The sequence below is a fragment of the Gopherus evgoodei genome, chromosome 8, assembly GCF_007399415.2.
Source record: "Gopherus evgoodei ecotype Sinaloan lineage chromosome 8, rGopEvg1_v1.p, whole genome shotgun sequence".
Lineage (NCBI taxonomy): Eukaryota > Metazoa > Chordata > Testudines > Testudinidae > Gopherus > Gopherus evgoodei.
Genome location: NC_044329.1, coordinates 55,520,844 through 55,544,799, shown reverse-complemented (window position 1 = coordinate 55,544,799; position 23,956 = coordinate 55,520,844). Strand labels below are relative to the sequence as shown.

At 45.2% G+C, this 23,956-nt stretch overlaps 1 protein-coding gene across 3 annotated transcripts in view; it reads left to right on the top strand.

Moving 5' to 3' along the window:
* Positions 1 to 23,956, top strand: part of ACBD6 (acyl-CoA binding domain containing 6) — a 156,623-nt gene that overhangs the window by 114,358 nt on the left and 18,309 nt on the right. Inside the window, exon 7 of one of the 3 annotated variants that reach the window (XM_030572019.1) lies at positions 6,446 to 6,508. The exons of the other annotated variants lie outside the window; for them this stretch is intronic. Within the exon in view, the coding sequence (XP_030427879.1) occupies positions 6,446 to 6,481 (36 nt within the window). The 3' untranslated portion in view covers positions 6,482 to 6,508. Of the gene's footprint in view, positions 1 to 6,445; positions 6,509 to 23,956 lie in introns of those variants that run through there. 3 annotated transcript variants of the gene reach the window in all.

Genomic DNA, 23,956 nt, shown 5'->3' with positions numbered 1-23,956 from the left:
TTTGATTTTGTTTATGTATTGCCAGTCTGTAATAGTTCACATCTGGAGATAAAAATGAAACAACATGGCTTCAAATGATAAAAAAGTGCTAATAATCTGACTGACTTTGCAACACTAATATTAACACTGCATTAATTGAATCATTTGATTGGTGTCATGTCATTCATTAAGTGCTTTCTGGTGTTGGGCAAGGCGGCTCTTTCATTAATCCAGACTATTGCTTCCCCCCATCCCCTTTATTGTAAGCATTGAACTCCTTGTTTCTCTCTGAAGGACTCTCTCGCAGTATGTGGGTGCCTTTATATTTGGTATATTGGCATGGTTTAGGCTGGCCTGAGGTTTTTGTGCCATCTCATTGCAGATCTTCTGTGCAAACTGTGCATGTAAAACATGTAAATGTTGTAAAACGCTGAAATCTAGAACTCTTCTGTCAACTCCAGGTGCTGTTCGAAGGGAAAGAGAAGGGAGTTAGATGGGAATCTAGCTTCCTGGCCTACCCTGTGTGGCTTTTTAGCTAGACCTTGGACAGTTTATTTTTAAGAGGGTAAGGGTTTCGGGAGGGGGGTTATTGGTGAACTGGAGTAGCCTATTCCTCTATGCATATGAGCTATATAATCCCAATCAAATTGACAATAATAACTTTCAGTCCACAGAGTTAAATGTGGTCTAGCTAGTCTCCAGTGAGCAGAGCCAAACAGGATAGGAAGAATCTCTGTATAAGTCATTCACATTCACATGTGGATCAAACAAACTCTCTAGACCACGTTTTTAAATAGGTTCCAACCTGGTACCCAGTATTGCATCCCCTTTCTTGCAACATCAGTTAATAGTACCTAAATGTCTGTCTCCCTGATTTTTAAACACAAAAATAGAAGACACTTGTAAAAACTGTATCTTTTCAATTAGTACTTACTGGTTCTTCCTATTCTAGGAATAAAATCTCTTTGATGCATCTCTTAAGACCTGACATTTGGGGTTTCTTCTTGCCCCTAGCTGACCCTTGAGCAAATAAATAAAAATCTCATTTAGGATTCCATGAGTAAATTCTGCTCTTGGAGATTCTTTGGCCCTCATCACTGTAGTATTTGAGCTCTTTGCAAATAGTAATTTCTATTCACAATTTCCCTGTGAGGTAAAAAGGCCTCAATATCTCCATTGTAGAGATGGTGCACCAAGACTCTGAGTGTGAGTGATTTGTCCAAGGCCACACAGAAAGTCTGTGACAGACCTGTGAATTCAGGTCTCCTGGATCCCAGTCATATTCCACAGGACCTACCTTTCTCCCCTATCCTGATCGTGGCCAGGAGCAAGCAGAGAAAGAGAAGAAGGAGACTGCAAATATGTAGTCTGATGCTTCTCACTGGCCAGAGTCTATCATTCAGATAAAACGGTGTTCTTAAAAGACACACAGTGATATCTGTATACCTTAGAATAATAACTATAAAGATTATGATTTTTCACCAACTTCTTGGGCTGCATTTAGTATTTCCTTTCCCAGGGTGCAATAAAACAGACGAATCAAGATCTCAATACCAGTATCTTTCCAGGCTGTCATTTCTTGAAAAAATGAGCTTTAATGGAAAACCAGTTCTAAGGAAGATGGAAAGGAACCATCTAGTAGCAAGTGGATGATTAGTCAAACTATACCCATATATCAGGGGTCGGCAACCTTTCAGAAGTGTTGTGCCGAGTCTTCATTTATTCACTCTAATTTAAGGTTTCGCGTGCCAGTAATATGTTTTTAGTGTTTTTTAGAAGGTCTCTTTCTATAAGTCTATAATATATAACTAAACTATTGTTGTTTGTAAAGTAAATAAGGTTTTAAAAAGGTTTAAGAAGCTTCATTTAAAATTAAATTAAAATGCAGAGCCCCGTGGATCTGTGGCCAGGAGCTGGGCAGCATGAGTGCCACTGAAAATCAGCTCGCATGCCGCCTTCGGCACGTGTGCCATAGTTTGCCTACGCCTGCCAAATATTAATATATATTGCCACTCAAATGGCTATGATCTTGAATTGAAACTGCAGGGCTCTGAATTCAGACTCACACTGCTGGGGAAACAAAGGGTTAAATTTCCAAGCTGTAGAAGCAGATTTTGTTTTCCTTCTATGATTTGGGCTGACAAGACATCAGTATTCTATTCATCTGTTGGGAATTAGGCTGTTAATCCAATCAATGACTCTCGAGTGAGCTGCAGCCTGCCTTCCCCACTGGGGAACAATCGGATCAGACGGTAGATTGTTTAAGAGCACAACGCTGTCCTAGTGTCAGGTGGAATTCTCCAGCATTCCCTGGTGAATTGGGGATGGGGAAAGCTGTCTCAGCCCATTTATCCTGCTCCTTAAATAACCAGGTATTTGCTTCATCCATACTAAAGCGATAAGCAATAGGCGAATGCAATAGGGAGCCACTAACTTTACACTGGGCAAGAGGAAGGAATTTCCCTGAGAAGTGATATCTGAATCTTTCTGTTCATTAATGTGTTTCTTCAAAGGCAAGAGAGACTCTTGTTTAGTTTGCTCAGTGTGATTTAGATGTTATTCCTCAGTAATTGTCCTTATACAGTTCTGCACAGGCTTGGCATCTTCTGCAGCCGTGTGAGACTGTTGGTGAGCTGTATGACACTGGTGCCTTTCCAAATACAGCTAGAATTCTTTTTCTCTGAATGGTTAAGGACACAAGGTGTCCCAGGTTGCTTTTATATCACACCAACGTGCTTTGCCTGCGGACCATTGAAATGGCATGAGCTATGACGATGCATGGTTCCACAGGTAACACAAAGCAGAAAAATGCTCATGAAAGCAATTTCCCAGTTAAACCAAATAGCAGCTTTACAGGGTCATCGTATTCTGCCCCTTTCTTAAATGCCTAAATGCATTCTGGATAATCAGTGCAAATGAGTTTGAAAATACAAGCATTATAAATGGAAGATATGATAATATAGTACCTTTAAACCATGCCCAGAAGGCTTCAGAGATGCTTCACAAACTACTGTATACATTCAGAAAATCACTTCATCCTTCAAATAAATGCACCCACCTCTGAGGTGTAACATAGTCATGGTTCATCCACGCAGAGAAACACTGCACAACAGCTTATATTGAGTAGTAATGATGAATGCTATCCGGTTGAAATGGCACATGAGAATTCAGGTATCATGGTAACTACTTTATCAGCTAGACTGAAAATCTGGGGCTTGGGTTAGGATAACTCTCAGGCTTCAGCTTCTCAGGCCAGTGAAGTTAGTGTGCATCAACACCATGGGGCTTCAAGAGGAAGCAAGTGGAGGATACTGGGCATTGCATTCTCTCAGAACTGTCAAAGCTGCTCTGAAAACTAGATGCACAAAACCCCCACTTACATAGGCAGTAATATGTGACTGAGGGTATGTCTACATCTACAATTTTGCAGCGCTGGTTGTTACAGGTGTATTAGTACAGCTGTATAGGGCCAGCGCTGCAGAGTGGCCACACTTACAGCGACCAGCGCTGCAAGTGGTGTTAGATGTGGCCACACTGCAGCGCTGTTGGGCGGCTTCAAGGAGGGTTCGGGGAACGCGAGAGCAAACCGCGGGGAAGCCGGTCTCCTTCCCCGGTTTGCTCCAGTGTTCCCCGAACCCCCCTGCAAGCAGGTCTCCCTCCCCGCAGTTTGCTCTCGCGTTCCCCGAACCCCCCTGCAAACCGCAGGGAAGGAGATCTGCTTGCACGGGGGTTCGGGGAACGCGAGAGCACACCGCGGGGAAGGAGACCTGCTTGCACGGAGGTTCGGGGAACGCGAGAGCAAACCACGGGGAAGGAGACCTGCTTGCACGGGGGTTCGGGGAACGCGAGAGCACACCGCGGGGAAGGAGACCTGCTTGCACGGGGGTTTGGGGAACGCGAGAGCACACCGCGGGGAAGGAGACCCGCTTGGGGGGGGATTCGGAGAACACCGGAGCAAACCGCGGGGAAGGAGACCTGCTTGATTACCAGAGAGGTATCCTCAGGTATGCTGGGATATCTGCTTATTCCACGGAGGTCAAGAAAAGCGCTGGTAAGTGTCTACACTTGATTACCAGCGCTGGATCACCAGCGCTGGATCCTCTACACCTGAGACAAAATGGGAGTACGGCCAGCGCTGCAAACAGGGAGTTGCAGCGCTGGTGATGCCCTGCAGATGTGTACACCTCCTAAGTTGCAGCGCTGTAACCCCCTCACCAGCGCTGCAACTTTGTGATGTAGACAAGCCCTAAGAGAACAGTATAAGAACAGTTGTCCCCAGGATGAAGGAACTCCAGCTCTCAGGCTGGCTGTTAAAGGGTTTCAATATTTCTTTCTCTCACATTACAGTTTTAAAACATACAAAAGGTAATCCAGTTTTCTTTTCAGTAGTGAAATCTGCTGTAAGGGTCCATACCATTACACATATACTAGTTGCTTCTCTGTGAGGGTCTAAATTACCTGTGCAGCTCCTACTTGGTCTGTCCAGATACCAGGTAGCTGAAAGAGTTAATTGCTAACCGGTCTTATGGCATATGTCAGGGGTGGCCAAACTGCGGCTCACGAGCCACATGTGGCTCTTTTACTGTTAAAGTGCGGCTTGTGGAGCACCCCCCACCACTCTCTCCTTCCCCTCCCACCTACGCCCCTCCTCTTCCCGCCTACCAGATCAGGAGTGGGGAGCTCAGGGCTTTTGCCCTGCATAGGGTGGTGGGGCTAGTGGCTTCTGCCACAAACAATTGGCACCTGCTGAGAGTGGGAGGCACAATTTAAAGGTTAAGGCCCCATCAACAGCTTGAGTCACACACATCCCAGGCCTCTCCCTGCAGCTCTCAGGTGTCAGCTCCAGGTGGAGAGGCAGTGGCAAACAGTTGGGAGCTGCAGCTCTGTGGGGAGAGGCAGCAGCAAAAGCAGCTGCTCTCCCTGTAGCTCCCAGCTGTTTGCTGCTGCCTCCCCCTGCCACTGCAGCTCCCAACTTGCCAGCTCTGGCAGCTGCCATACAAGGAGGGGGCCTGGTGGTACCATGTGACTGAGTGGGGCCAGCAAACCCTGGCAAAAATCTGGGGGTCCCATGACCCCACATGCTCCCTCTGCACGTTGCCTCTCTGCCCAGTGGGGTGGGACGTCTCAGGGCTTCAGCCCTCTGGGGTGCACCTGCTGGGGCTCAGGGCTTTAGCAGGAGCAGGGCTAAAGCCCCAGCAGGTGCCCCTGTGTGGCTGAGGCCCTGAGACCCCCCTCGCCACAGGGCTGAAGCCCAGAGAATTGACAGGTGCGCCCCAACACTCAAACTTCTTAAGGTGGTCATATGCGACTGCCGGTAAGTTTGGTCACCCCAGCATATGTGATCCTGCTCTAGTTAATCTGGTTTATCTTTAACCTACACCCAAAAAAACTGGTTGGGAGGTGAGTTACAAACTGATAGGGAGTTCGGAGTTTTGACTCGGCCTGTGTCAGGCCTTTCTTAACCCGCACTGGTGCCTCTACTATTACACTTCTGCTCAGTGTGAGAGCCTCATAAAATACCCTCGCTATCATCATGCAGATCCCAGAGGACAGCAGTAATGCAGTCTCCCAACAACATACTTCAGTGCAATTTACTAATAATCATTAACATTTATACAGTCATCACAAATATTGACTTAATCAGGGTAATACAGAGCACTCAGTCTAAAGCAGCGTGTAAAACTGAGTAGTCACAATTTTATTTTGCTTCAGTTAAATCAAAAATAGATCAAACACAGCTGAAGTTCTGCTTCATTGTCCTAGAGTCAGCAATATTTGGGGTTACAGGCATCCTTAAGTGAAGAATACCATGCTGCGTAAAGTCAAGAGTCTTGCACCAAAGCAGTGTGGTGTGAAAGGTGCTGGATTGATTGTACTCATGAGACTGATAAATTCCCCAGTCATCCACAAAACAGGGATAGTCCAGGCAACTTCTCCTGCTCTAACGCAACCAGGGGACCATCTCCAGAGGCGAGAGGATCGTTCCATTAGTCTCCAAGGCCCTTAGCCTTTCCACTGAATAACATGATGGTTTTGTGGTATGGGCATGTGTCCACTTGTTAATTTTTTTGTAAGCATACGTTTAAAAATAAAAAGGGAACATCTTCTGCTTTGTATAGTGTGTAACGTACACATGTATTCCATTTAAGAGGAATATAAAAATCATGGTACCAAACATTCAACCTCAACCTCCATTTTTACATGCCCACATTTGCATCCATATTCACTCAGCTACCAGGTTTGACTGGACGAATGTGGGTTTTGCTTGTACCAACAGGATGCATGTCCACTTTTGCAAGCACGGTCTGCAGAGAGGAGCACAAAAATAAAGACTGTGTTAAGACTAGTTGAAAATGTAGAGTTCACATTGATTGCATTAGTCTTTTTTTTTTTTTTTTAATAATTTTGCTTGTTGGTGTATGTTTGCATGTCAATTCTGATATGTTTTGTTGCCTCATCCATTTAGGAGATAAGAATTTCATGGAGAGAAAATGAAATATGAGATGAAAGTAAATTGTTGGGATGCTTAAGCCTAACGTGGAAATAAGTAACAAGTAAAACATTTTTTTTAAGGTAGGGAAAATATTTTCCTTGCTATTTTTCACTTTCCTGGCTTGAGTAGTTCTGTGCCAGGTGTTTGCAAAGATCTATACTTGTGGCTCACAAGTGCCATTTCTCATTTAGATTACTTCTTATTCTAGCTCATTTTATACACTAGCCTTCTAAAGATGTAGTGTAAATATTTATCTTTTCACCAGCCAATCCCCAGTGGGCTTGAAATGCTCTTATCTTGTGCAGTCCCTGCCAACATTTGAAATCTATAGAAATGAATGGAAAAAGGGAAGCTCTGTCTGTGGGGACAGAGTTGAGAAAATGATACTGTAACATAAAATTTAAAAAGAGCTTGTCCTGCTTAAATGGGAAGAGCTGGCAAGTATGTCTCATGCTGTGTGTGTAACCCTCAGACGTGGGCAGTGCCCATTGGTTAGAAAGGGAGCAAGAGGAGTGGAACATTTGCATTCTGTGTGAGTGCTTGTGAGCCTTTATACAGATATTATATATCCATGCACATGAATAATGCAACAATTAAAGGTGTGCTCAAGTCAAAACCCCGCATCTGAACTCATGCCCTCTTTCCTCTTCCTCCAAACTCTGAGCTCATGCAGATCTAGCTCCAAGTTTTGCAGCTCATACTCATCTCTAACTGCAGTATGAACATAGGTGTTGAAATTCAAAGGGGGAATCTGTACAGAACCTTTCATTCCCATACATCCAGGAGGACTCTTTACTAATTCTGATCAGATCAAACAAATTGAATCTATAGAGAGACTGGTTTTGGGGCATGGCTACACTTGCGAGTTAGAGCACATTAAAGCAACCCAGTGCACTCTAACTCACGATGCGTCCACACTGGCAAGGCATGTAGAGTGCTCTGACTCCGCAGCTGGAGCGCTCCTGGTAATCCACCTCCGCGAGAGGCATAACGCCTGATCCGCCCTGGCTGGAGCACCTCAGTGCCAATGTGGATGCCCTGGTCTGTTAATGCGCTCTGATCGGCCTCCAGAAATGTCCCACAATGCCTGTTCTAGCCACTCTGGTCATCACTTTGAACTCTACTGCCCTGCCCTCAGGTGACCAACTGTCAGACTCGCGCTTTAAATTCTCTGGGAATTTTGAAAATCCCCTTCCTGTTTGCTCAGCAAGGCATGGGGTGCTCTCAGTGCATCTTTCCAGGTGACCATGCCACCACGTGCCAGGCGATCCCCAGTATAGAGCAATGGCTGGACGTCATCAGTGTTTGTGGAGAGAAAGCTGTCCAGTCCCAGCTGCACTCCAGCCGTAGGAATTACGATACCTTTGGGCAAATATCAACGGATATGGTGGAAAGGGGCCATGACCAGGACACACTGCAGTGCAGGGTTAAAGTGAAGGAGGCAAACCACCACTCCAGTGCTGCTCCCGCTACCTGCCGTTTCTACAAAGAGCTGGACACAATACTGGGGGTGACCCCACCTTCACTCCGAGAACCACCATGGACACTTCAGAGCCCAGTTCAATAAGGCAGAAGGAGAAGAAGGAAAGCAGGAGCCAGGGTGCTGAGGAGGAAGAAGACACCCCAGCATCCCTAGATGCGTGCAGCCAGGAGCTGTTCTCAAGCCAGTAGGAATGTAGCCAGTTGCAGCAGCCGATGCTTGGGTAAAGACAAAGACCAGAGGATGTACCTGGTAAGGAAGTTATTCGGTGCAGGCCCTTGAGGTGAGGAGGGTTAGGGCTGCATGCATGCCTAGATGTGGAATAGGGCATTGATGTGCTCTCTCAGATCGCAGTAATCGGCCTCAGTGATCTCTTCAAAGGTCTCATCCAGAAGCTGTGCAGTGCTCTTGTGCAGGTTCCTTGGGAGCACTACTGTGCTCCTTGTCCCAGTAAGGCTAATATGTCCGTGCCACTGTGCTGTGATGGGCGGGGGGATCATTGCTGCACACAGGCAAGCTGCATATGGGCCAGGGTGGAAACCGCATTGTAGTAGAAGACACTCCCTTGCTTCCCAGGTCACCCTCAGCAGTGAGATCTTCCAGGACGAACTCCTGTGGAAAATGTGGGGGCAGTGTTCAGTATAGGGGCCCCCTGCTGCTGTTGGCTCTCCCCAAGGCACAGAACCCCAGAGGACAGTGCGACAGTGAAACAGTCAGTCCACTTGACCCTGTGCTTATTCACCATTTTGGGGCTCCTGTGTATTATGTGCGCTTGCTTTGGGATGGGCAAATTGTGTAGACAGTGCATGTCTTTAAGTACAAGTGAATCATTGTTCTCTCTGGTTTGAACAATGCCGCCTCTATTAAGTGTTGTATTTTGCCTTTACAGATGCAACCTTGAGATCTCAGCCATCCGTGTTATCACTGGCCAATAGACTCCAAAGAATTAGGAAGAGGCCACATAGAAGCAAAGAAGACATGCTGCATGAAGTAATGCAGCAGTCGCTTCATGAAAATCAAAAGCTGCAGGAGTGGAGGGAGAGAGAAAAGAGCTTCTGCCGGCAGAATGCGGAGTGCTGGCACCAAAGCACGGAGCGCTGGCACCGAAGCACGGAGCAGCTGATAAGCATTATGGAGCGCCAAGTAGACTTGATCCAGGCGCTTATATCCATGCAGGCGGAGCACTACCATGCCTGCCCCTCCCCTCCCCTCCCCCCACAGCCCTTGCCCCAAAACTCTTTCCCTTGCACCCCCATGTCACCTCCAACCCACTTTCCTAACATCGGGATTCTTACCACCACCAGCTGCATCCAACACCTGTAGCTTCACCATCCAGTCCTGCAAACTATGCCCCTTACCCACTGCACATAACCCCTATCACCATGCATTTTAACCAGCCTGAAGTGCAGCAGTCATTGCACAGCACTCCAGACAGGAAGGCTGAGTATGAGAGTAGGACATACCCAAATCTGTGATTAAACCGTTCCCCACCCCACTCCCTTGCCCTTTCTGTTTTCCAAGCAGTTGTGTTTCTTTTCAATAAATGAATGTTCTTTTAAATAAATGGCTTTTTTGGCTTTGAAAACATTCTTTATTATTGCATTAAGTAAAAGATACCTTAGCCCAGGAAAGCAACAGGCACTGCAAGTCAATGTAGGAAGCATAGATTTCTACTTGCATTGGAACCACTGCACTTCACTCCCGTGCAGGACACCAAACATTACTGGTGATTTTCAGCCTGAAATTGCTCCCTCAAGGCATCCCTAATCCTTGCAGCCCCACGCTGGGCCCCTCTAATAGCCCTACTCTCTGTCTCTTCACATTCAGCTGCCAAGTTGAACCTCCGAGTTCCATGCGTGCATGAATCTTTCACCCTTCCCTTCACAAATGTTATGGAGAGTACAGCATGCGGATATTACCGCGGGGATGCTGTCATGAGCCAGATCCAGCTTCCCATACAGAGAGTGCCAGCGGCCCTTTAAACAACCAAAAGCACACTCCACAATCGTTCTGCACTGACTCAACCTGTTGTTGAATTGCTCCTTGCTACTGTCATGGCTTCCTGTGTAGGTTTTCATGAGCATTAAAGGGTAAGTGGGGTCTCCAAGGATCACAATGGGCATTTCGACTTCCTCTACGGTGATCTTCTGGTCTGGGAAAAAAGACTCTGCTTGCAGCTTCGTGAACAGGCCAGTGTTCCGAAAGTTGCGTGCGTCATGCACCTTTCTGGGCCAGTCTGCTTTAATGTAAATGAAACACCCACGGTGATCCACAAGCACCTGGAGAACCATAGAGAAGTACCCCTTCGGATTAACGTACTCGGAGGCTGGGTGGACTGGTGCAAGAATTGGAAGATGCATCCCATCTATCGCCACTCCGCAGTTAGGGAAACCCATATGTGCAAAGCTAGCCACAATGTCATGCACATTACCCAGAGTCACAGTTCTTCTGAGCAGGATGCAATTAATGGCCCTGCAAAACTGCATCAACACGATTCCAATGGTTGACTTTCCCACTCCAAACTGGTTAGCCACCGATCGGTAGCTGTCTGGAGTTGCCAGCTTCCAGTTTCCAATAGCCACCTGCTTCTCCACCAGCAGGGCAGCTCTCAATCTTGTGTCCTTGCGCTTCAGGGTCGGGGAGAGCTCATCACACAGTCCCATGAAAGTGGCTTTTCTCATCCAAAAGTTCTGCAGCCACTGATCGTCATCCCAGACTTGCATGACGATGTGATCCCACCACTCAGTGCTTGTTTCCTGAGCCCAAAAGTGACATTCCGTGGTGATGAGCATGTCCGTAATGCCACAAGCAATCTCATGTCATATGCATTACGCGAGTCGATATCGTTTTCGGACTTGTCACTGTCAGTTTGTAGCTTAAGGAGTAACTTGTCTGCCAAAAATGATGTGCTGGTGAGACCCATCAGCATATTCCTCAGCACTTCGGGATCCATTCCTGCAGATGGAAAGGGAAGACAGAGCACGCAGTACAAAAAACATTGAAAGACGATGCCAAATGTGGACAGAAGCACAGGGATCACTGGGATGTGAAGCGATGCATCACGGGGCTTTGGGACAGGACTGAGAATGCCCTGCACCCCACACCCCCTTCCCACAGGCCACAGCGCCAGAATGCGAAGAGATGCTCTGCGGGATTGCTGCCCATAATGCACTACTCCCAATGCTGCTGCAGGTGATGCAAATGTGGCTGCACCAGTGCACTGGCAGCTGACAGTGTGGACACACTGCAGTGCTTTCCCTAGTCCGCTGTCCGAGGGCTGGTTTAACTTACAGCGCTCTACATCTGCAAGTGTAGCCATGCTGTTAGACTGTGTTTGCCTCAGGGCAGTGACTGTACCGCCTCCTTCATATGGAATGCACCCGCTGTGTTTTAGAGCTTACCACAGTATAGCTGAAAAATAATACTGCAGATCTCTGAAGAAAGACCATGTTTATGTAACTCCATTTAAAAAACCTGTACTATGAGACTGTTAGGGTTGAGCATTGAAAAGTCAGTAAATGCTCATGTGAAGGTTCCACATCCTTCTCGCGTTGTGAGATCAGCAAGGTCAGCCACTGTGTTTTATAAAGTATCCAGCAGTCCCCAGGAATCCATATGCACCTTCAGAGCTTTGCAGGGGCTGAGCCACAAGCTACTGTGGTGCCCTGAATCAGCCAATATGCACCTTCAGTAACTTGTATATGTGTTTTTACTGGGGCTTCAATTAATCACAGTTAATATGAACAATTAACACACAACAAATTAACTAGATTAAAAACATAGTTGTGACTAATCACAGTTTTAATCGCACTGTTAAACAATAATAGAATATCAATAGTCCACTCAGTCCTACTTCTTGTTTAGCCAATCGTTTAAACAAACAAGTTTGTTTATCTTTACAGGAGATAATGCCACACGCTCCTTATTTGCAATGTCACGTGAAAGTGAGAACAGGCATTTGCATGGCAGTGCTGCAGTTGGCATGACAAGGTATTTACGTGCCAGATACACTGAACATTCATATGCCCTGCATGCTTCAACTTGTAGGCACTAAAGTTTTACTTTGTTTTTGAGTGTAGTTGTGTAAAAAATAATTCTACATTTGTAAATTGCACTTTCATGATAAAGAGATTGCAATACATTACTTGTATGAGGTGAATTGAAAAATACAATTTCTTATTTTTACAGTGCAAATATTTGTAATAAAAAATAAGTATATAAAATGAGCACAGTGCATTTGTATTCTGTGTTGTAATTGAAATCAGTATATTTGAAAATGTAGAAAAACATCCACAATATTTATAATAAATTTAAATTAGTATTCTATTAGTAACAGTGCAATTAAAACTCCGATTTATTGTGACTATTTTTTTAATCTCCCGATTAATTACAATTATTTTTAATCGTTTGACAGCTGTAGTTTTTACGGTAAATATTGTTACAAAAATTCCCCAAGATAAGCATGGGGTACAAATATTCATACAATTCCAAATTGATATGCAATAGTTGTAGGTGCCACTTATTTGATAAGCCAGTTGGCCCATCTGCACTTCAAACATCATCTTGTCTTGATTTTTTTTTTCTTAAATTACTCATGAGCACAACACAATCCTGTTATCCAATAAGGTACTCACTGGTAGTTGGATTTTCCTGGGTGACATCTGTTGCAGACACTGAACACTATGAAATTACTGGAGCCTGTGTGTGTGTGTGTGTTGATAATTTCTGTGAACCTTTGAGGGTTTTTTGGGTTTGTGTTTTTGTTTTTTTTAAGAGGCATGTTAGCTCACCGTGGAACAGCCAATTCCAGTGTAACCCAGTAGTTCCCAAAAAGTAAGCACTTATAAGCATCTGTATTACAGTGTATGTATATTTTTTTAACCAGTAGTCATAATATACAATGACCAGGGGAAGGAAGTTGCCTATCTCCTCATTTACTTTGGGGTAGGCAACCTATGGCACGTGTGTCAAAAGCGGCACGCAAGCTGATTTTCAGTGGCACTCACACTGCCTGGGTCCTGGCCACCAGTCCAAGGGGCTCTGCATTTTAATTTAATTTTAAATGAAGCTTCTTAAACATTTTAAAAACCTTATTTACTTTACATACAACAATAGTTTAGTTATATATTATAGATTTAGAAAAAGAGACCTTCTAAAAATGTTAAAATGTATGACTGGAATGCGAAACCTTAAATTAGAGTGAATAAATGAAGATTTGACACACCACTTCTAAAAGGTTGCTGACCCCTGATTTAGGGATTCCCTCTGGTGCCAGAGAATGAGCACACATCTTTCAAATCTAATTCCTCTGTGCTGTGCTGTGAATTTGCATCATATGCTAGTTTGCAGAATGGGTGTTTTTTTATGTCACTTAAATAATCCAGAGTATTTCTGTGCAAGTGACTGGCGTCAGGCTCTCCCCACCCCCCTTGTCCCCAGCTAGAGTCAAGACTCCTAGGGTTTAACTTTTTATAAAATGAAGGTAGCTGCTTATTCTGGAACTTCATACTGGAAATGTACTAAATTGCCCTCTGATTGTTTAAAGGTCAATACACTATTATTAATTTTGTGACTGCCTAGAAAAAGAATCAGTGATGTTTGACTTAGAGGTTGGAGACAGCGTACGATTTTCAGTACAGAAGTTTGTGTTCAGGAACCATGTTCTATCTAAACACTAGGGGTCCCACATATTTACCAGCCTATTGATATCCTGGGTACTGTTCTGTGGCCTGAATCCTGTAAGGAGCCACGTGCTTCCTGTGAGACACTGAGCATCTGCCTTCATTTCCCATAGATGTCATGTGGGATGTTTAACACCTTGCAAAATCAAGTCCTTGCTCTACTAGGTTGGAGGGAAAGGGCATTTGGCTCCAGGGCATGTATGGGTACAACAGATGCTGCCTGTGTTTTCGCACTAGCAGCCCCAGACCTCTGGAATGACCTTTCTTCTGCTTTAAGAAAAGCCATGGAAATAGGCTCTTCCAGACCTTATTTGCTAAAGAATTTGACAAATTTTCATGTTTTAAATCTCGTCTTAACTGCATTGTAGTTTTGCGAGACACTTAGAATGCTTTGGCTAATAGGTACCACATAGATAACGTGATGTATTGTCATAATACATAGTTTTACTAGGGGGAAAGGTTTTCATCTCCCTTCAAGTCCATGCAGCTGTAGCTGTCTACTTACCATGGCCAAGTGTAACAAAAGGATGTAAAATGTTCTGCACAAATTCTGAGTCTAAGAAATGACGATATGTTGTGCAGGTGAAAGTTTAGAATGGAACATAATGTTTTCCATCATTTGTGTGTGAGGAAGTGGGGTCAGTTCTGGATTCACTGACTTTCTCAGACATTTTGCTGCATATTTGTCTTTCATTTATTTGTGTTTTCTGTATTTTTTCTTCTTTCCATCTTCCTGTACTGGCTCTGCCACTGATTCACTTGGGTCCAGTCACTAAACCTCTGTTTCTCATTTCCTTCATCTGTAAAGTGGAGATATCATTCACCAGAGGCTGTGGGAGAGATTCATTAGGATGGCACTTTGAAACATATAGCACAAGCTGTGTAGAAAGCTGAATATTAGTGCTTTGAGTTGGACTTGTCTTCCTTTTGTGTAATGTCACTTATTTGGTTCCGTTGACTTCTCTTTCTTTCTTTTCTTTTTTTCAACCTTTGACTTTCATGTGACTCTATTCAAAATCTTACACAATGATATACAGGTAGAAGATCACAGCCGCTTACATGGAAAGCAAATATTAGGAAATTAATATATTTTAGCTTCTTTTAATGTGGATTAGGAGACAGAAAATGGGGGGGAATTGGTGGTATGTGACCAGCTAGATTTCTGTGGACCACAGTTTGGGATCATGTGGTATCGACATAAATTTCTATCAAATTACCAGTTTCAGCATTTATCAATAGACTCGCAGTCTTGCGCATAGTTACAATTCCATATAAATTACATTTAGGCAATCCTTGAAGCTAAAGCAGAGGGAGAGGGATATAAATAACAATGACAAACATCCCTCCTCTGGCTTGGTCACTTGAAATGGAACAAACAAATAAAAATAAAAATCAATTTAAACAGAGAAAAATGAACTAAGTCTAGTTGCAAAGCAGATAAGTAAAATCTTTCACTTACTACTCCATAGCATTCATTTCCGTTTGGTTGTATGTATTCCTTGTTACAGATTTCAAACTAGGATTACAAATCTCCCATGGTGCTGACCCAGCGGCCTCCTTTCAGGATCACACACAAACAGCTGTGGTCCTGTACAGCTGGTTATAGTGGCAGCCATTGCAGAGCTTTTATAGTCCTTTCACCTGTAAACTTATGACAAATAATATCCAAGTGAATTGTAACTGCAGATGTGTTTATAACTTACTAGCGGAGCTCACAAAGAGGATTATCAAATTGCTGGTGAATGTACAGCTCTCCAGACTAGTTTGTGGCATTTAACCTCCGCAAGAAATAGAGGGCAGAGTGGACCCCACCCATGCCAGGAGAGACATTGCGGCTCAGTGGTCACCCTTCCAGAGTCCCAGGAAGCATAGTAGGTAAAACCTGCTGCACTGTCTGGTGCAATCTGCTCTCATCTCTTTGGCAGGTCGTCATTGCCAGCCTCCGTTGCCCATTTGGGCACTATGGCAAGGGACAGTCTGGCCCATTGTGCAGTAAAAGTAACATTTGTGTTGCATTGTACTTACTTAGTGGCTTTTTTGTGCTTACACATTTCAGCAGGTTGGGATGCAGCTCACGCTCCTGGAAAATGTGTAGATCGCTGCATTAAAAAGACCGGCTAGGGTTAATTTTAAGAATGCCTCCGTACGTCTTGATTCATTGTAAAACAATGAGTGTTTCAGGAAGGCTAATAATATTAGATGATAATCGTATCATGTTATTTCCCCAACTAGAACTGTGATACGTATGTCCAGGCATTATCTGTAATTAGTTTTCAGGTGGGAGCGCACCTTAACTTGAAGGATCAGAATTGCCATATCTTAAGTCAAGCGCTATGTCTCTCCAGCAAATAGCAGCTGGACACACAAGTTTCATTAGCCATGGTGCCATAAGAAGACAAATCAAAGAGAGATTGGGAGCAGTCAGGGAATTTCAAGGCCCTTAATGTGTGACCATAGCTTAGGCTTTTTCAGTTTCACTGGATTAAAAATTATCAGGGGGAAAATAAAAATCATAAGCCAAAAATCTAAAAACTCTAACCTGGAATAGCATTTGGCTAGCATTCAGATTCGAGAAAAATCAGTGTAAATTATAGATTCTGTTTCTAGAACAATGAATTCAAAGTTCTTTTAAAAATAACATTTTAATTAAAGAAAAGCCTCTCTGAGGCTGGGATTTAAACTCGGTTCTGCGAATAATAAATTCCAAACAAGTGTCTTTAGAACTCAGCTTTGGTGAAAGTCTCATGGAACAACATTTTATGCAGATCTCTGGAATAAGAACAAAAGTATATAGAATTTCTGTTACCATGTGACATATACTGCAAGTCAGTGGTCTCCAACCTTGCTGCGCACAAGATCACTTTTTGAATTTAAGATCAACCTGGGATCTGCCCCATCCCTTCCCCGAGGCCCCGTCCCGCTCACTCCATTCCCCCTACCCTCACTCACTTTCACCGGGATGAGGCAGAGGGTTGGGGTGCAGGAGGGAGTGCACACTCTGGGCTGAGGCAAGGGGTTTTGGAGTGCGGGATGGGGTGAGGGGTCTGGGAGGGACTTTGGGTGCAGGAGGGGGCTCTGGTCTGGGGCAGAGGGTGGAGGTATGAGGTGCAGGAGGTGCCTACCACAGACGGCTCCTGGCCGGCAGCATAGCAGGGCTTAGGCAGGTTGCCGGCCTGCCATGGCCCCACAATGCTCCCAGAAGCATCTGGCTGCTGGCACATCTCTGCAGCCCCTGGGGAGGAAAGGGGTAGCGGCTCTCCATGCCCTGCCCGTGCCCACAAGCACCGCCCCCTCCCCTGTTTCGGCCAATGGGTGCTGTGGAAACGGTGCTGGGAGTAGGGGCAGGGCACAGGGCTGCAGAGACGTGTCAGCAGCCAGCTGCTTCCTGGAGTGACGTGGGGCCATGGCAGACAGGTAGCCTGCCTGATCCCCGCTGCGTCGCTCTCCTTTTAGTGACCCAGAGATCACGATCAATTGGCAGAGGCTCCAGGATCGACCAGTCGATCGCACTCAATGGGTGGGTGACCACTGCAGTAAGTCGTTTTGAGGTTGTTGAGCTTATTTGTACTATATCTGAAGGGAATTCTTCCAGGATGCCTAAGTTCAATTCACCTCTTTTCATTTGGTTAGTGTAACCCACATCCCCTCCCCCAAAACACACACATCCACATCCACATCCACACTGTATATATTAAGCTCTGCCTTTCCAATAATTCATTTGTACTGTGCCCACCTCTTCATCTCCAGTCATTTCCAATATCTTGCTGAAGTCAGTGCAGTCTTTGTAGTTTCCAAAGCAAGCGTGTGCTTGAGAACCTCTTTGTGACTCTGAATCTGATCTGTTGTCTTGTTAGGGCTTGTCTGCACTACAAAATTAAGTTAACCTAAGTTACATCAACGTACAGCCAACACAGTAATTGAATTGGTTTAACATGTCCACAGTACGCTTCTTGTGTCGGCTCTGCACATCCTCATCAGGAGCGCTTGCTCCAATTGAACTGCCAGTGTGGGGCACTGTGGGATGGCTTCTGAAAGGCAGCAATAGTCAGTATAAGCACTATACACTGCACAGTATACACCGACGCTGCATGGACCTAACTATATTGACTTAAGCACTATGCCTCTCATGAAGGTGGAGTTATTAAGTCAGAGTAGTGGGCGACTTACATCAACGAAGGAACATGGCAGTGTAGACACTTACAGAGGTAAGTCGACGTACGCTGACTTGCGTCGACCTAACTCTGAAGTGTAGACCAGGCTTTAGTGTTGAATAGTCAATGAATGTCGTCCTTAATTATCTCTGTTATTTTGTTTGTGGTGTCTACTAATGGTATCAATTTACATATCCTAGCCAAATAGCTACTCAATGTGCAGTGGCACTCAAAAATTTAACCATGTTGGGAATCATTAAGAAAGGAATTGATAGTAAAACAGAATATATCATATTTCCTCTCTATAAATCCAGGGTATGCCCACATCTTGAATACTGTGTGCAGATACGGTGGTCCCATCTCAAAAAAGATATATTGAAACTGGAAAAGGGTCAGAAAAGGGCAACAAAAATTATTAGCAAAGAATCCTGTGGCACCTTATAGACTAACAGACGTTTTGGAGCATGAGCTTTCGTGGGTGAATACCCACTTCCTCAGATGCATGTAGTGGAAATATCCAGGGGCAGGTATATATATGCTAGCAAGCAAGCTAGAGATAACGAGGTCAGTTCAATCAGGGAGGATGAGGCCCTGTTCTAGCAGTTGAGGTGTGAAAACCAAGAGAGGAGAAACTGGTTCTGTAGTTGGCAAGCCATTCACAGTCTTTGTTCAATCCTGAGCTGATGGTGTCAAATTTGCAGATGAACTGAAGCTCAGCAGATTCTCTTTGAAGTCTGGTCCTGAAGTTTTTTTGCTGCAGGATGGCCACCTTAAGGTCTGCTATAGTGTGGCCAGGGAGGTTGAAGTGCTCTCCTACAGGTTTTTGTATATTGCCATTCCTAATGTCTGATTTGTGTCCATTTATCCTTTTTCGTAGAGACTGTCCAGTTTGGCCGATGTACATAGCAGAGGGGCATTGCTGGCATATGATGGCGTATATTACATTGGTGGATGTGCAGGTGAATGAACCAGTGATGGTGTGGCTGATCTGGTTAGGTCCTGTGATGGTGTCGCTGGTGTAGATATGTGGGCAGAGTTGGCATCGAGGTTTGTGGCATGGATTGGTTCCTGAGCTAGAGTTATTATGGTGCGGTGTGCAGTTACTGGTGAGAATATGTTTCAGGTTGGCAGGTTGTCTGTGGGCAAGGACTGGCCTGCCACCCAAGGCCTGTGAAAGTGTGGGATCATTGTCCAGGATGGGTTGTAGATCCTTGATGATGCGTTGGAGGGGTTTTAGCTGGGAGCTGTATGTGATGGCCAGTGGAGTCCTGTTGGTTTCTTTCTTGGGTTTGTCTTGCAGTAGGAGGCTTCTGGGTACACGTCTAGCTCTGTTGATCTGTTTCCTTATTTCCTCGTGCGGGTATTGTAGTTTTGAGAATGCTTGGTGGAGATTTTGTAGGTGTTGGTCTCTGTCTGAGGGGTTAGAGCAGATGCGGTTGTACCTCAGTGCTTGGCTGTAGACAATGGATCGTGTGATGTGTCCGGGATGGAAGCTGGAGGCATGAAGGTAGGCATAGCGGTCGGTAGGTTTTCGATATAGGGTGGTGTTAATGTGACCATCACTTATTTGCACCGTGGTGTCAAGAAAGTGGATCTCCTGTGTAGATTGGTCCAGGCTGAGGTTGATGGTGGGGTGGAAGCTGTTGAAATCGTGGTGGAATTTTTCCAGAGTCTCCTTCCCATGGGTCCAGATGATGAAGATGTCATCAATGTAGCGTAGGTAGAGAAGGGGCGTGAGTGGACGAGAGCTGAGGAAGCGTTGTTCCAGGTCGGCCATAAAGATATTGGCATATTGTGGGGCCATGCGGGTGCCCATAGCAGTGCCACTGATCTGGAGATATATATTGTCATCAAATTTGAAATAGTTGTGTGTGAGTATAAAGGCATAGAGCTCAGCAGCCAGTTGTCCTGTGGCATCATCAGGGATAGTGTTCCTGACAGCTTGTATTCCATCTGTGTGTGGGATGTTTGTGTAGAGAGCCTCTACATCCATGGTGGCTAGGATGGTGTTTTCTGGGAGGTGACCAATTCATTGTAGTTTCCTCAGGAAATCAGTGGTGTGACGGAGATGGCTGGGAGTGCTGGTGGCATAGGGTCTGAGTAGAGAGTCCATATATCCAGACAGCCTTCAGTGAGAGTGCCAATGCACGAGGAACCACCTGATCAGCATCCTATATAGCAAACAGGAAAACATCAAAAAAGAGCTCTCTAACCTGGAGACTCTCATTAATAACCCAACTTCTACACAAACGGACTTCACTAGAATAAGACAGGAGATCTACATTACTCACTTCACCTCTCTACAAAGGAAAAAGAACTGTAAGCTGTCTAAACTCCTACCTGCCACATGGGGCCACAATCGTGGTACCCCTAACCCACCCAGCAATATTGTCAATCTATCCAACTACACACTCAGCCCAGAAGAACAAAGACTGTGAATGGCTTGCCAACTACAGAACCAGTTTCTCCTCTCTTGGTTTTCACACCTCAACTGCTAGAACAGGGCCTCATCCTCCCTGATTGAACTGACCTCGTTATCTCTAGCTTGCTTGCTAGCATATATATACCTGCCCCTGGATATTTCCACTACATGCATCTGAGGAAGTGGGTATTCACCCACGAAAGCTCATGCTCCAAAACGTCTGTTAGTCTATAAGGTGCCACAGGATTCTTTGCTAATAATTTTTGTTGCCCTTTTCTGACCCTTTTCCAGTTTCAATATATCTTTTTTGAGATGGGACCACCGTATCTGCACACAGTATTCAAGATGTGGGCATACCCTGGATTTATAGAGAGGAAATATGATATATTCTGTTTTACTATCAATTCCTTTCTTAATGATTCCCAACATGGTTAAATTTTTGAGTGCCACTGCACATTGAGTAGCTATTTGGCTAGGATATGTAAATTGATACCATTAGTAGACACCACAAACAAAATAACAGAGATAATTAAGGACGACATTCATTGACTATTCAACACTAAAGCCTGGTCTACACTTCAGAGTTAGGTCGACGCAAGTCAGCGTACGTCGACTTACCTCTGTAAGTGTCTACACTGCCATGTTCCTTCGTTGATGTAAGTCGCCCACTACTCTGACTTAATAACTCCACCTTCATGAGAGGCATAGTGCTTAAGTCAATATAGTTAGGTCCATGCAGCGTCGGTGTATACTGTGCAGTGTATAGTGCTTATACTGACTATTGCTGCCTTTCAGAAGCCATCCCACAGTGCCCCACACTGGCAGTTCAATTGGAGCAAGCGCTCCTGATGAGGATGTGCAGAGCCGACACAAGAAGCGTACTGTGGACATGTTAAACCAATTCAATTACTGTGTTGGCTGTACGTTGATGTAACTTAGGTTAACTTAATTTTGTAGTGCAGACAAGCCCTAACAAGACAACAGATCAGATTCAGAGTCACAAAGAGGTTCTCAAGCACACGCTTGCTTTGGAAACTACAAAGACTGCACTGACTTCAGCAAGATATTGGAAATGACTGGAGATGAAGAGGTGGGCACAGTACAAAGGAATTATTGGAAAGGCAGAGCTTAATATATACAGTGTGGATGTGTATGTGGATGTGTGTGTTTTGGGGGAGGGGATGTGGGTTACACTACCCAAATGAAAAGAGGTGAATTGAACTTAGGCATCCTGGAAGAATTCCCTTCAGATATAGTACAAATAAGCTCAACAACCTCAAAACGACTTACTGCAGTGGTCACCCACCCATTGAGTGCGATCGACTGGTCGATCCTGGAGCCTCTGCCAATTGATCGTGATCTCTGGGTCACTAAAAGGAGAGCGACGCAGCGGGGCTCAGGCAGGCTACCTGTCTGCCATGGCCCCACGTCACTCCTGGAAGCAGCTGGCTGCTGACACGTCTCCGCAGCCCTGTGCCCTGCCCCTACTCCCAGCACCGTTTCCACAGCACCCATTGGCCGAAACGGGGGAGGGGGCGGTGCTTGTGGGCACGGGCAGGGCATGGAGAGCCGCTACCCCTCTCCTCCCCAGGGGCTGCAGAGATGTGCCAGCAGCCAGATGCTTCTGGGAGCATTGTGGGGCCATGGCAGGCCGGCAACCTGCCTAAGCCCCGCTATGCTGCCGGCCGGGAGCCGTCTGTGGTAGGCACCTCCTGCACCTCATACCTCCACCCTCTGCCCCAGACCAGAGCCCCCTCCTGCACCCAAAGTCCCTCCCAGACCCCTCACCCCATCCCGCACTCCAAAACCCCTTGCCTCAGCCCAGAGCGTGCACTCCCTCCCGCACCCCAACCCTCTGCCTCATCCCGGTGAAAGTGAGTGAGGGTAGGGGGAATGGAGTGAGCGGGACGGGGCCTCGGGGAAGGGATGGGGCAGATCCCAGGTTGATCTTAAATTCAAAAAGTGATCTTGTGCGCAACAAGGTTGGAGACCACTGACTTGCAGTATATGTCACATGGTAACAGAAATTCTATATACTTTTGTTCTTATTCCAGAGATCTGCATAAAATGTTGTACCATGAGACTTTCACCAAAGCTGAGTTCTAAAGACACTTGTTTGGAATTTATTATTCGCAGAACCGAGTTTAAATCCCAGCCTCAGAGAGGCTTTCCTTTAATTAAAATGTTATTTTTAAAAGAACTTTGAATTCATTGTTCTAGAAACAGAATCTATTATTTACACTGATTTTTCTCGAATCTGAATGCTAGCCAAATGCTATTCCAGGTTAGAGTTTTTAGATTTTTGGCTTATGATTTTTATTTTCCCCCTGATAATTTTTAATCCAGTGAAACTGAAAAAGCCTAAGCTATGGTCACTCATTAAGGGCCTTGAAATTCCCTGACTGCTCCCAATCTCTCTTTGATTTGTCTTCTTATGGCACCATGGCTAATGAAACTTGTGTGTCCAGCTGCTATTTGCTGGAGAGACATAGTGCTTGGACATGGAAAGCTCATGCTCCAAAATGTCTGTTAGTCTATAAGGTGCCACAGGATTCTTTGCTGCTTTTACAGATCCAGACTAACACGGCTACTCCTCTGATAAAAATTATTAGGGGTATGGAACAGCTGCTGTATGAGGCGAGATTAGTAAGACTGTGACTTTCAGCTTGGAAAAGAGACAACTAAGGGGGGCGATATAATAGAGGTCTATAAAATCATGACTAGTGTGGAGATAGTAAATAAGGAAGTGTAATTTACTCCTCATAACTCAAAAACTAGAGTTCATCAAATGAAATTAATAGGCAGCAGGTTTAAAACAAACAAAAGGAAGTATTTCTTCACACCATGCACAGTCAGCCTGTGGAACTCCTTGCCAGAGGATGTTGTGAAGTCCAAAACTATAACAGGGTTCAAAAAGAACTAGATACATTCATGGAGGATGGGTCCATGATTAGGTATTAGCTAGGGTGGGCAGGGGTGGTGTCCCTAGCCTCTGTTTGCCAGAAGCTGGGAATGGGCAACAAGGGATCAATCACTTGATGATTACCTGTTCTGTTCATTCCTTCTGGGGCACCTGGCATTGGCCGCTGTTGAACCGGATACTGGGATAGATGGACCTTTGGTCTGACCCAATATGGCGGTTCTTATGTTCTTAAGTTTGCACTCGCTACAGCAACTCAGAGGAAAAGGGACAAGGCCTTTTCCATGCTTACGCTGCTGTAGTATTGTTACTGGGGGTACGTCTACACTAGAAGCACTATAGCTGCATATCTGCAACTACACCACTGTACTGCTTGTAGTGTAGATGCTTACTAGAGCAACAGGTTTTCTCTGTCGTCGTAAATCCACCCCCTCACAAGGTGGTAATTAGGTCTAGGGAAGAATTCTTCCATCAGTTTAGCAGTGTATACACCAGGATTTAGGTTGACTTAGCTGTATCTCTCAGGGGGTGTGTGAATTTTTCATATCCCTGAGCAACCTAGCTAGGTAGACCTAAGTTTAGGTGTGGACCTGGGCTGAGACAGAAATACTTGTTCTGTTCCAACTTGAATGCAGAAACTCCTAAAACACAGTTGTTCCTAATCTCCTAGGTTGAAAAATGTTACATATGGAGCAATCTCTGGTCTGTTAACAAATGCTCAGAAACCACAAATCTCCAAACAGTCAGTTTTGTGTTTTCGGCTTATTTTTCAGTTCTTTTCTCTTCCCTCGCTTCAGAGGGCAGGACAGGCTGCAGAGCTGGTAGTATAA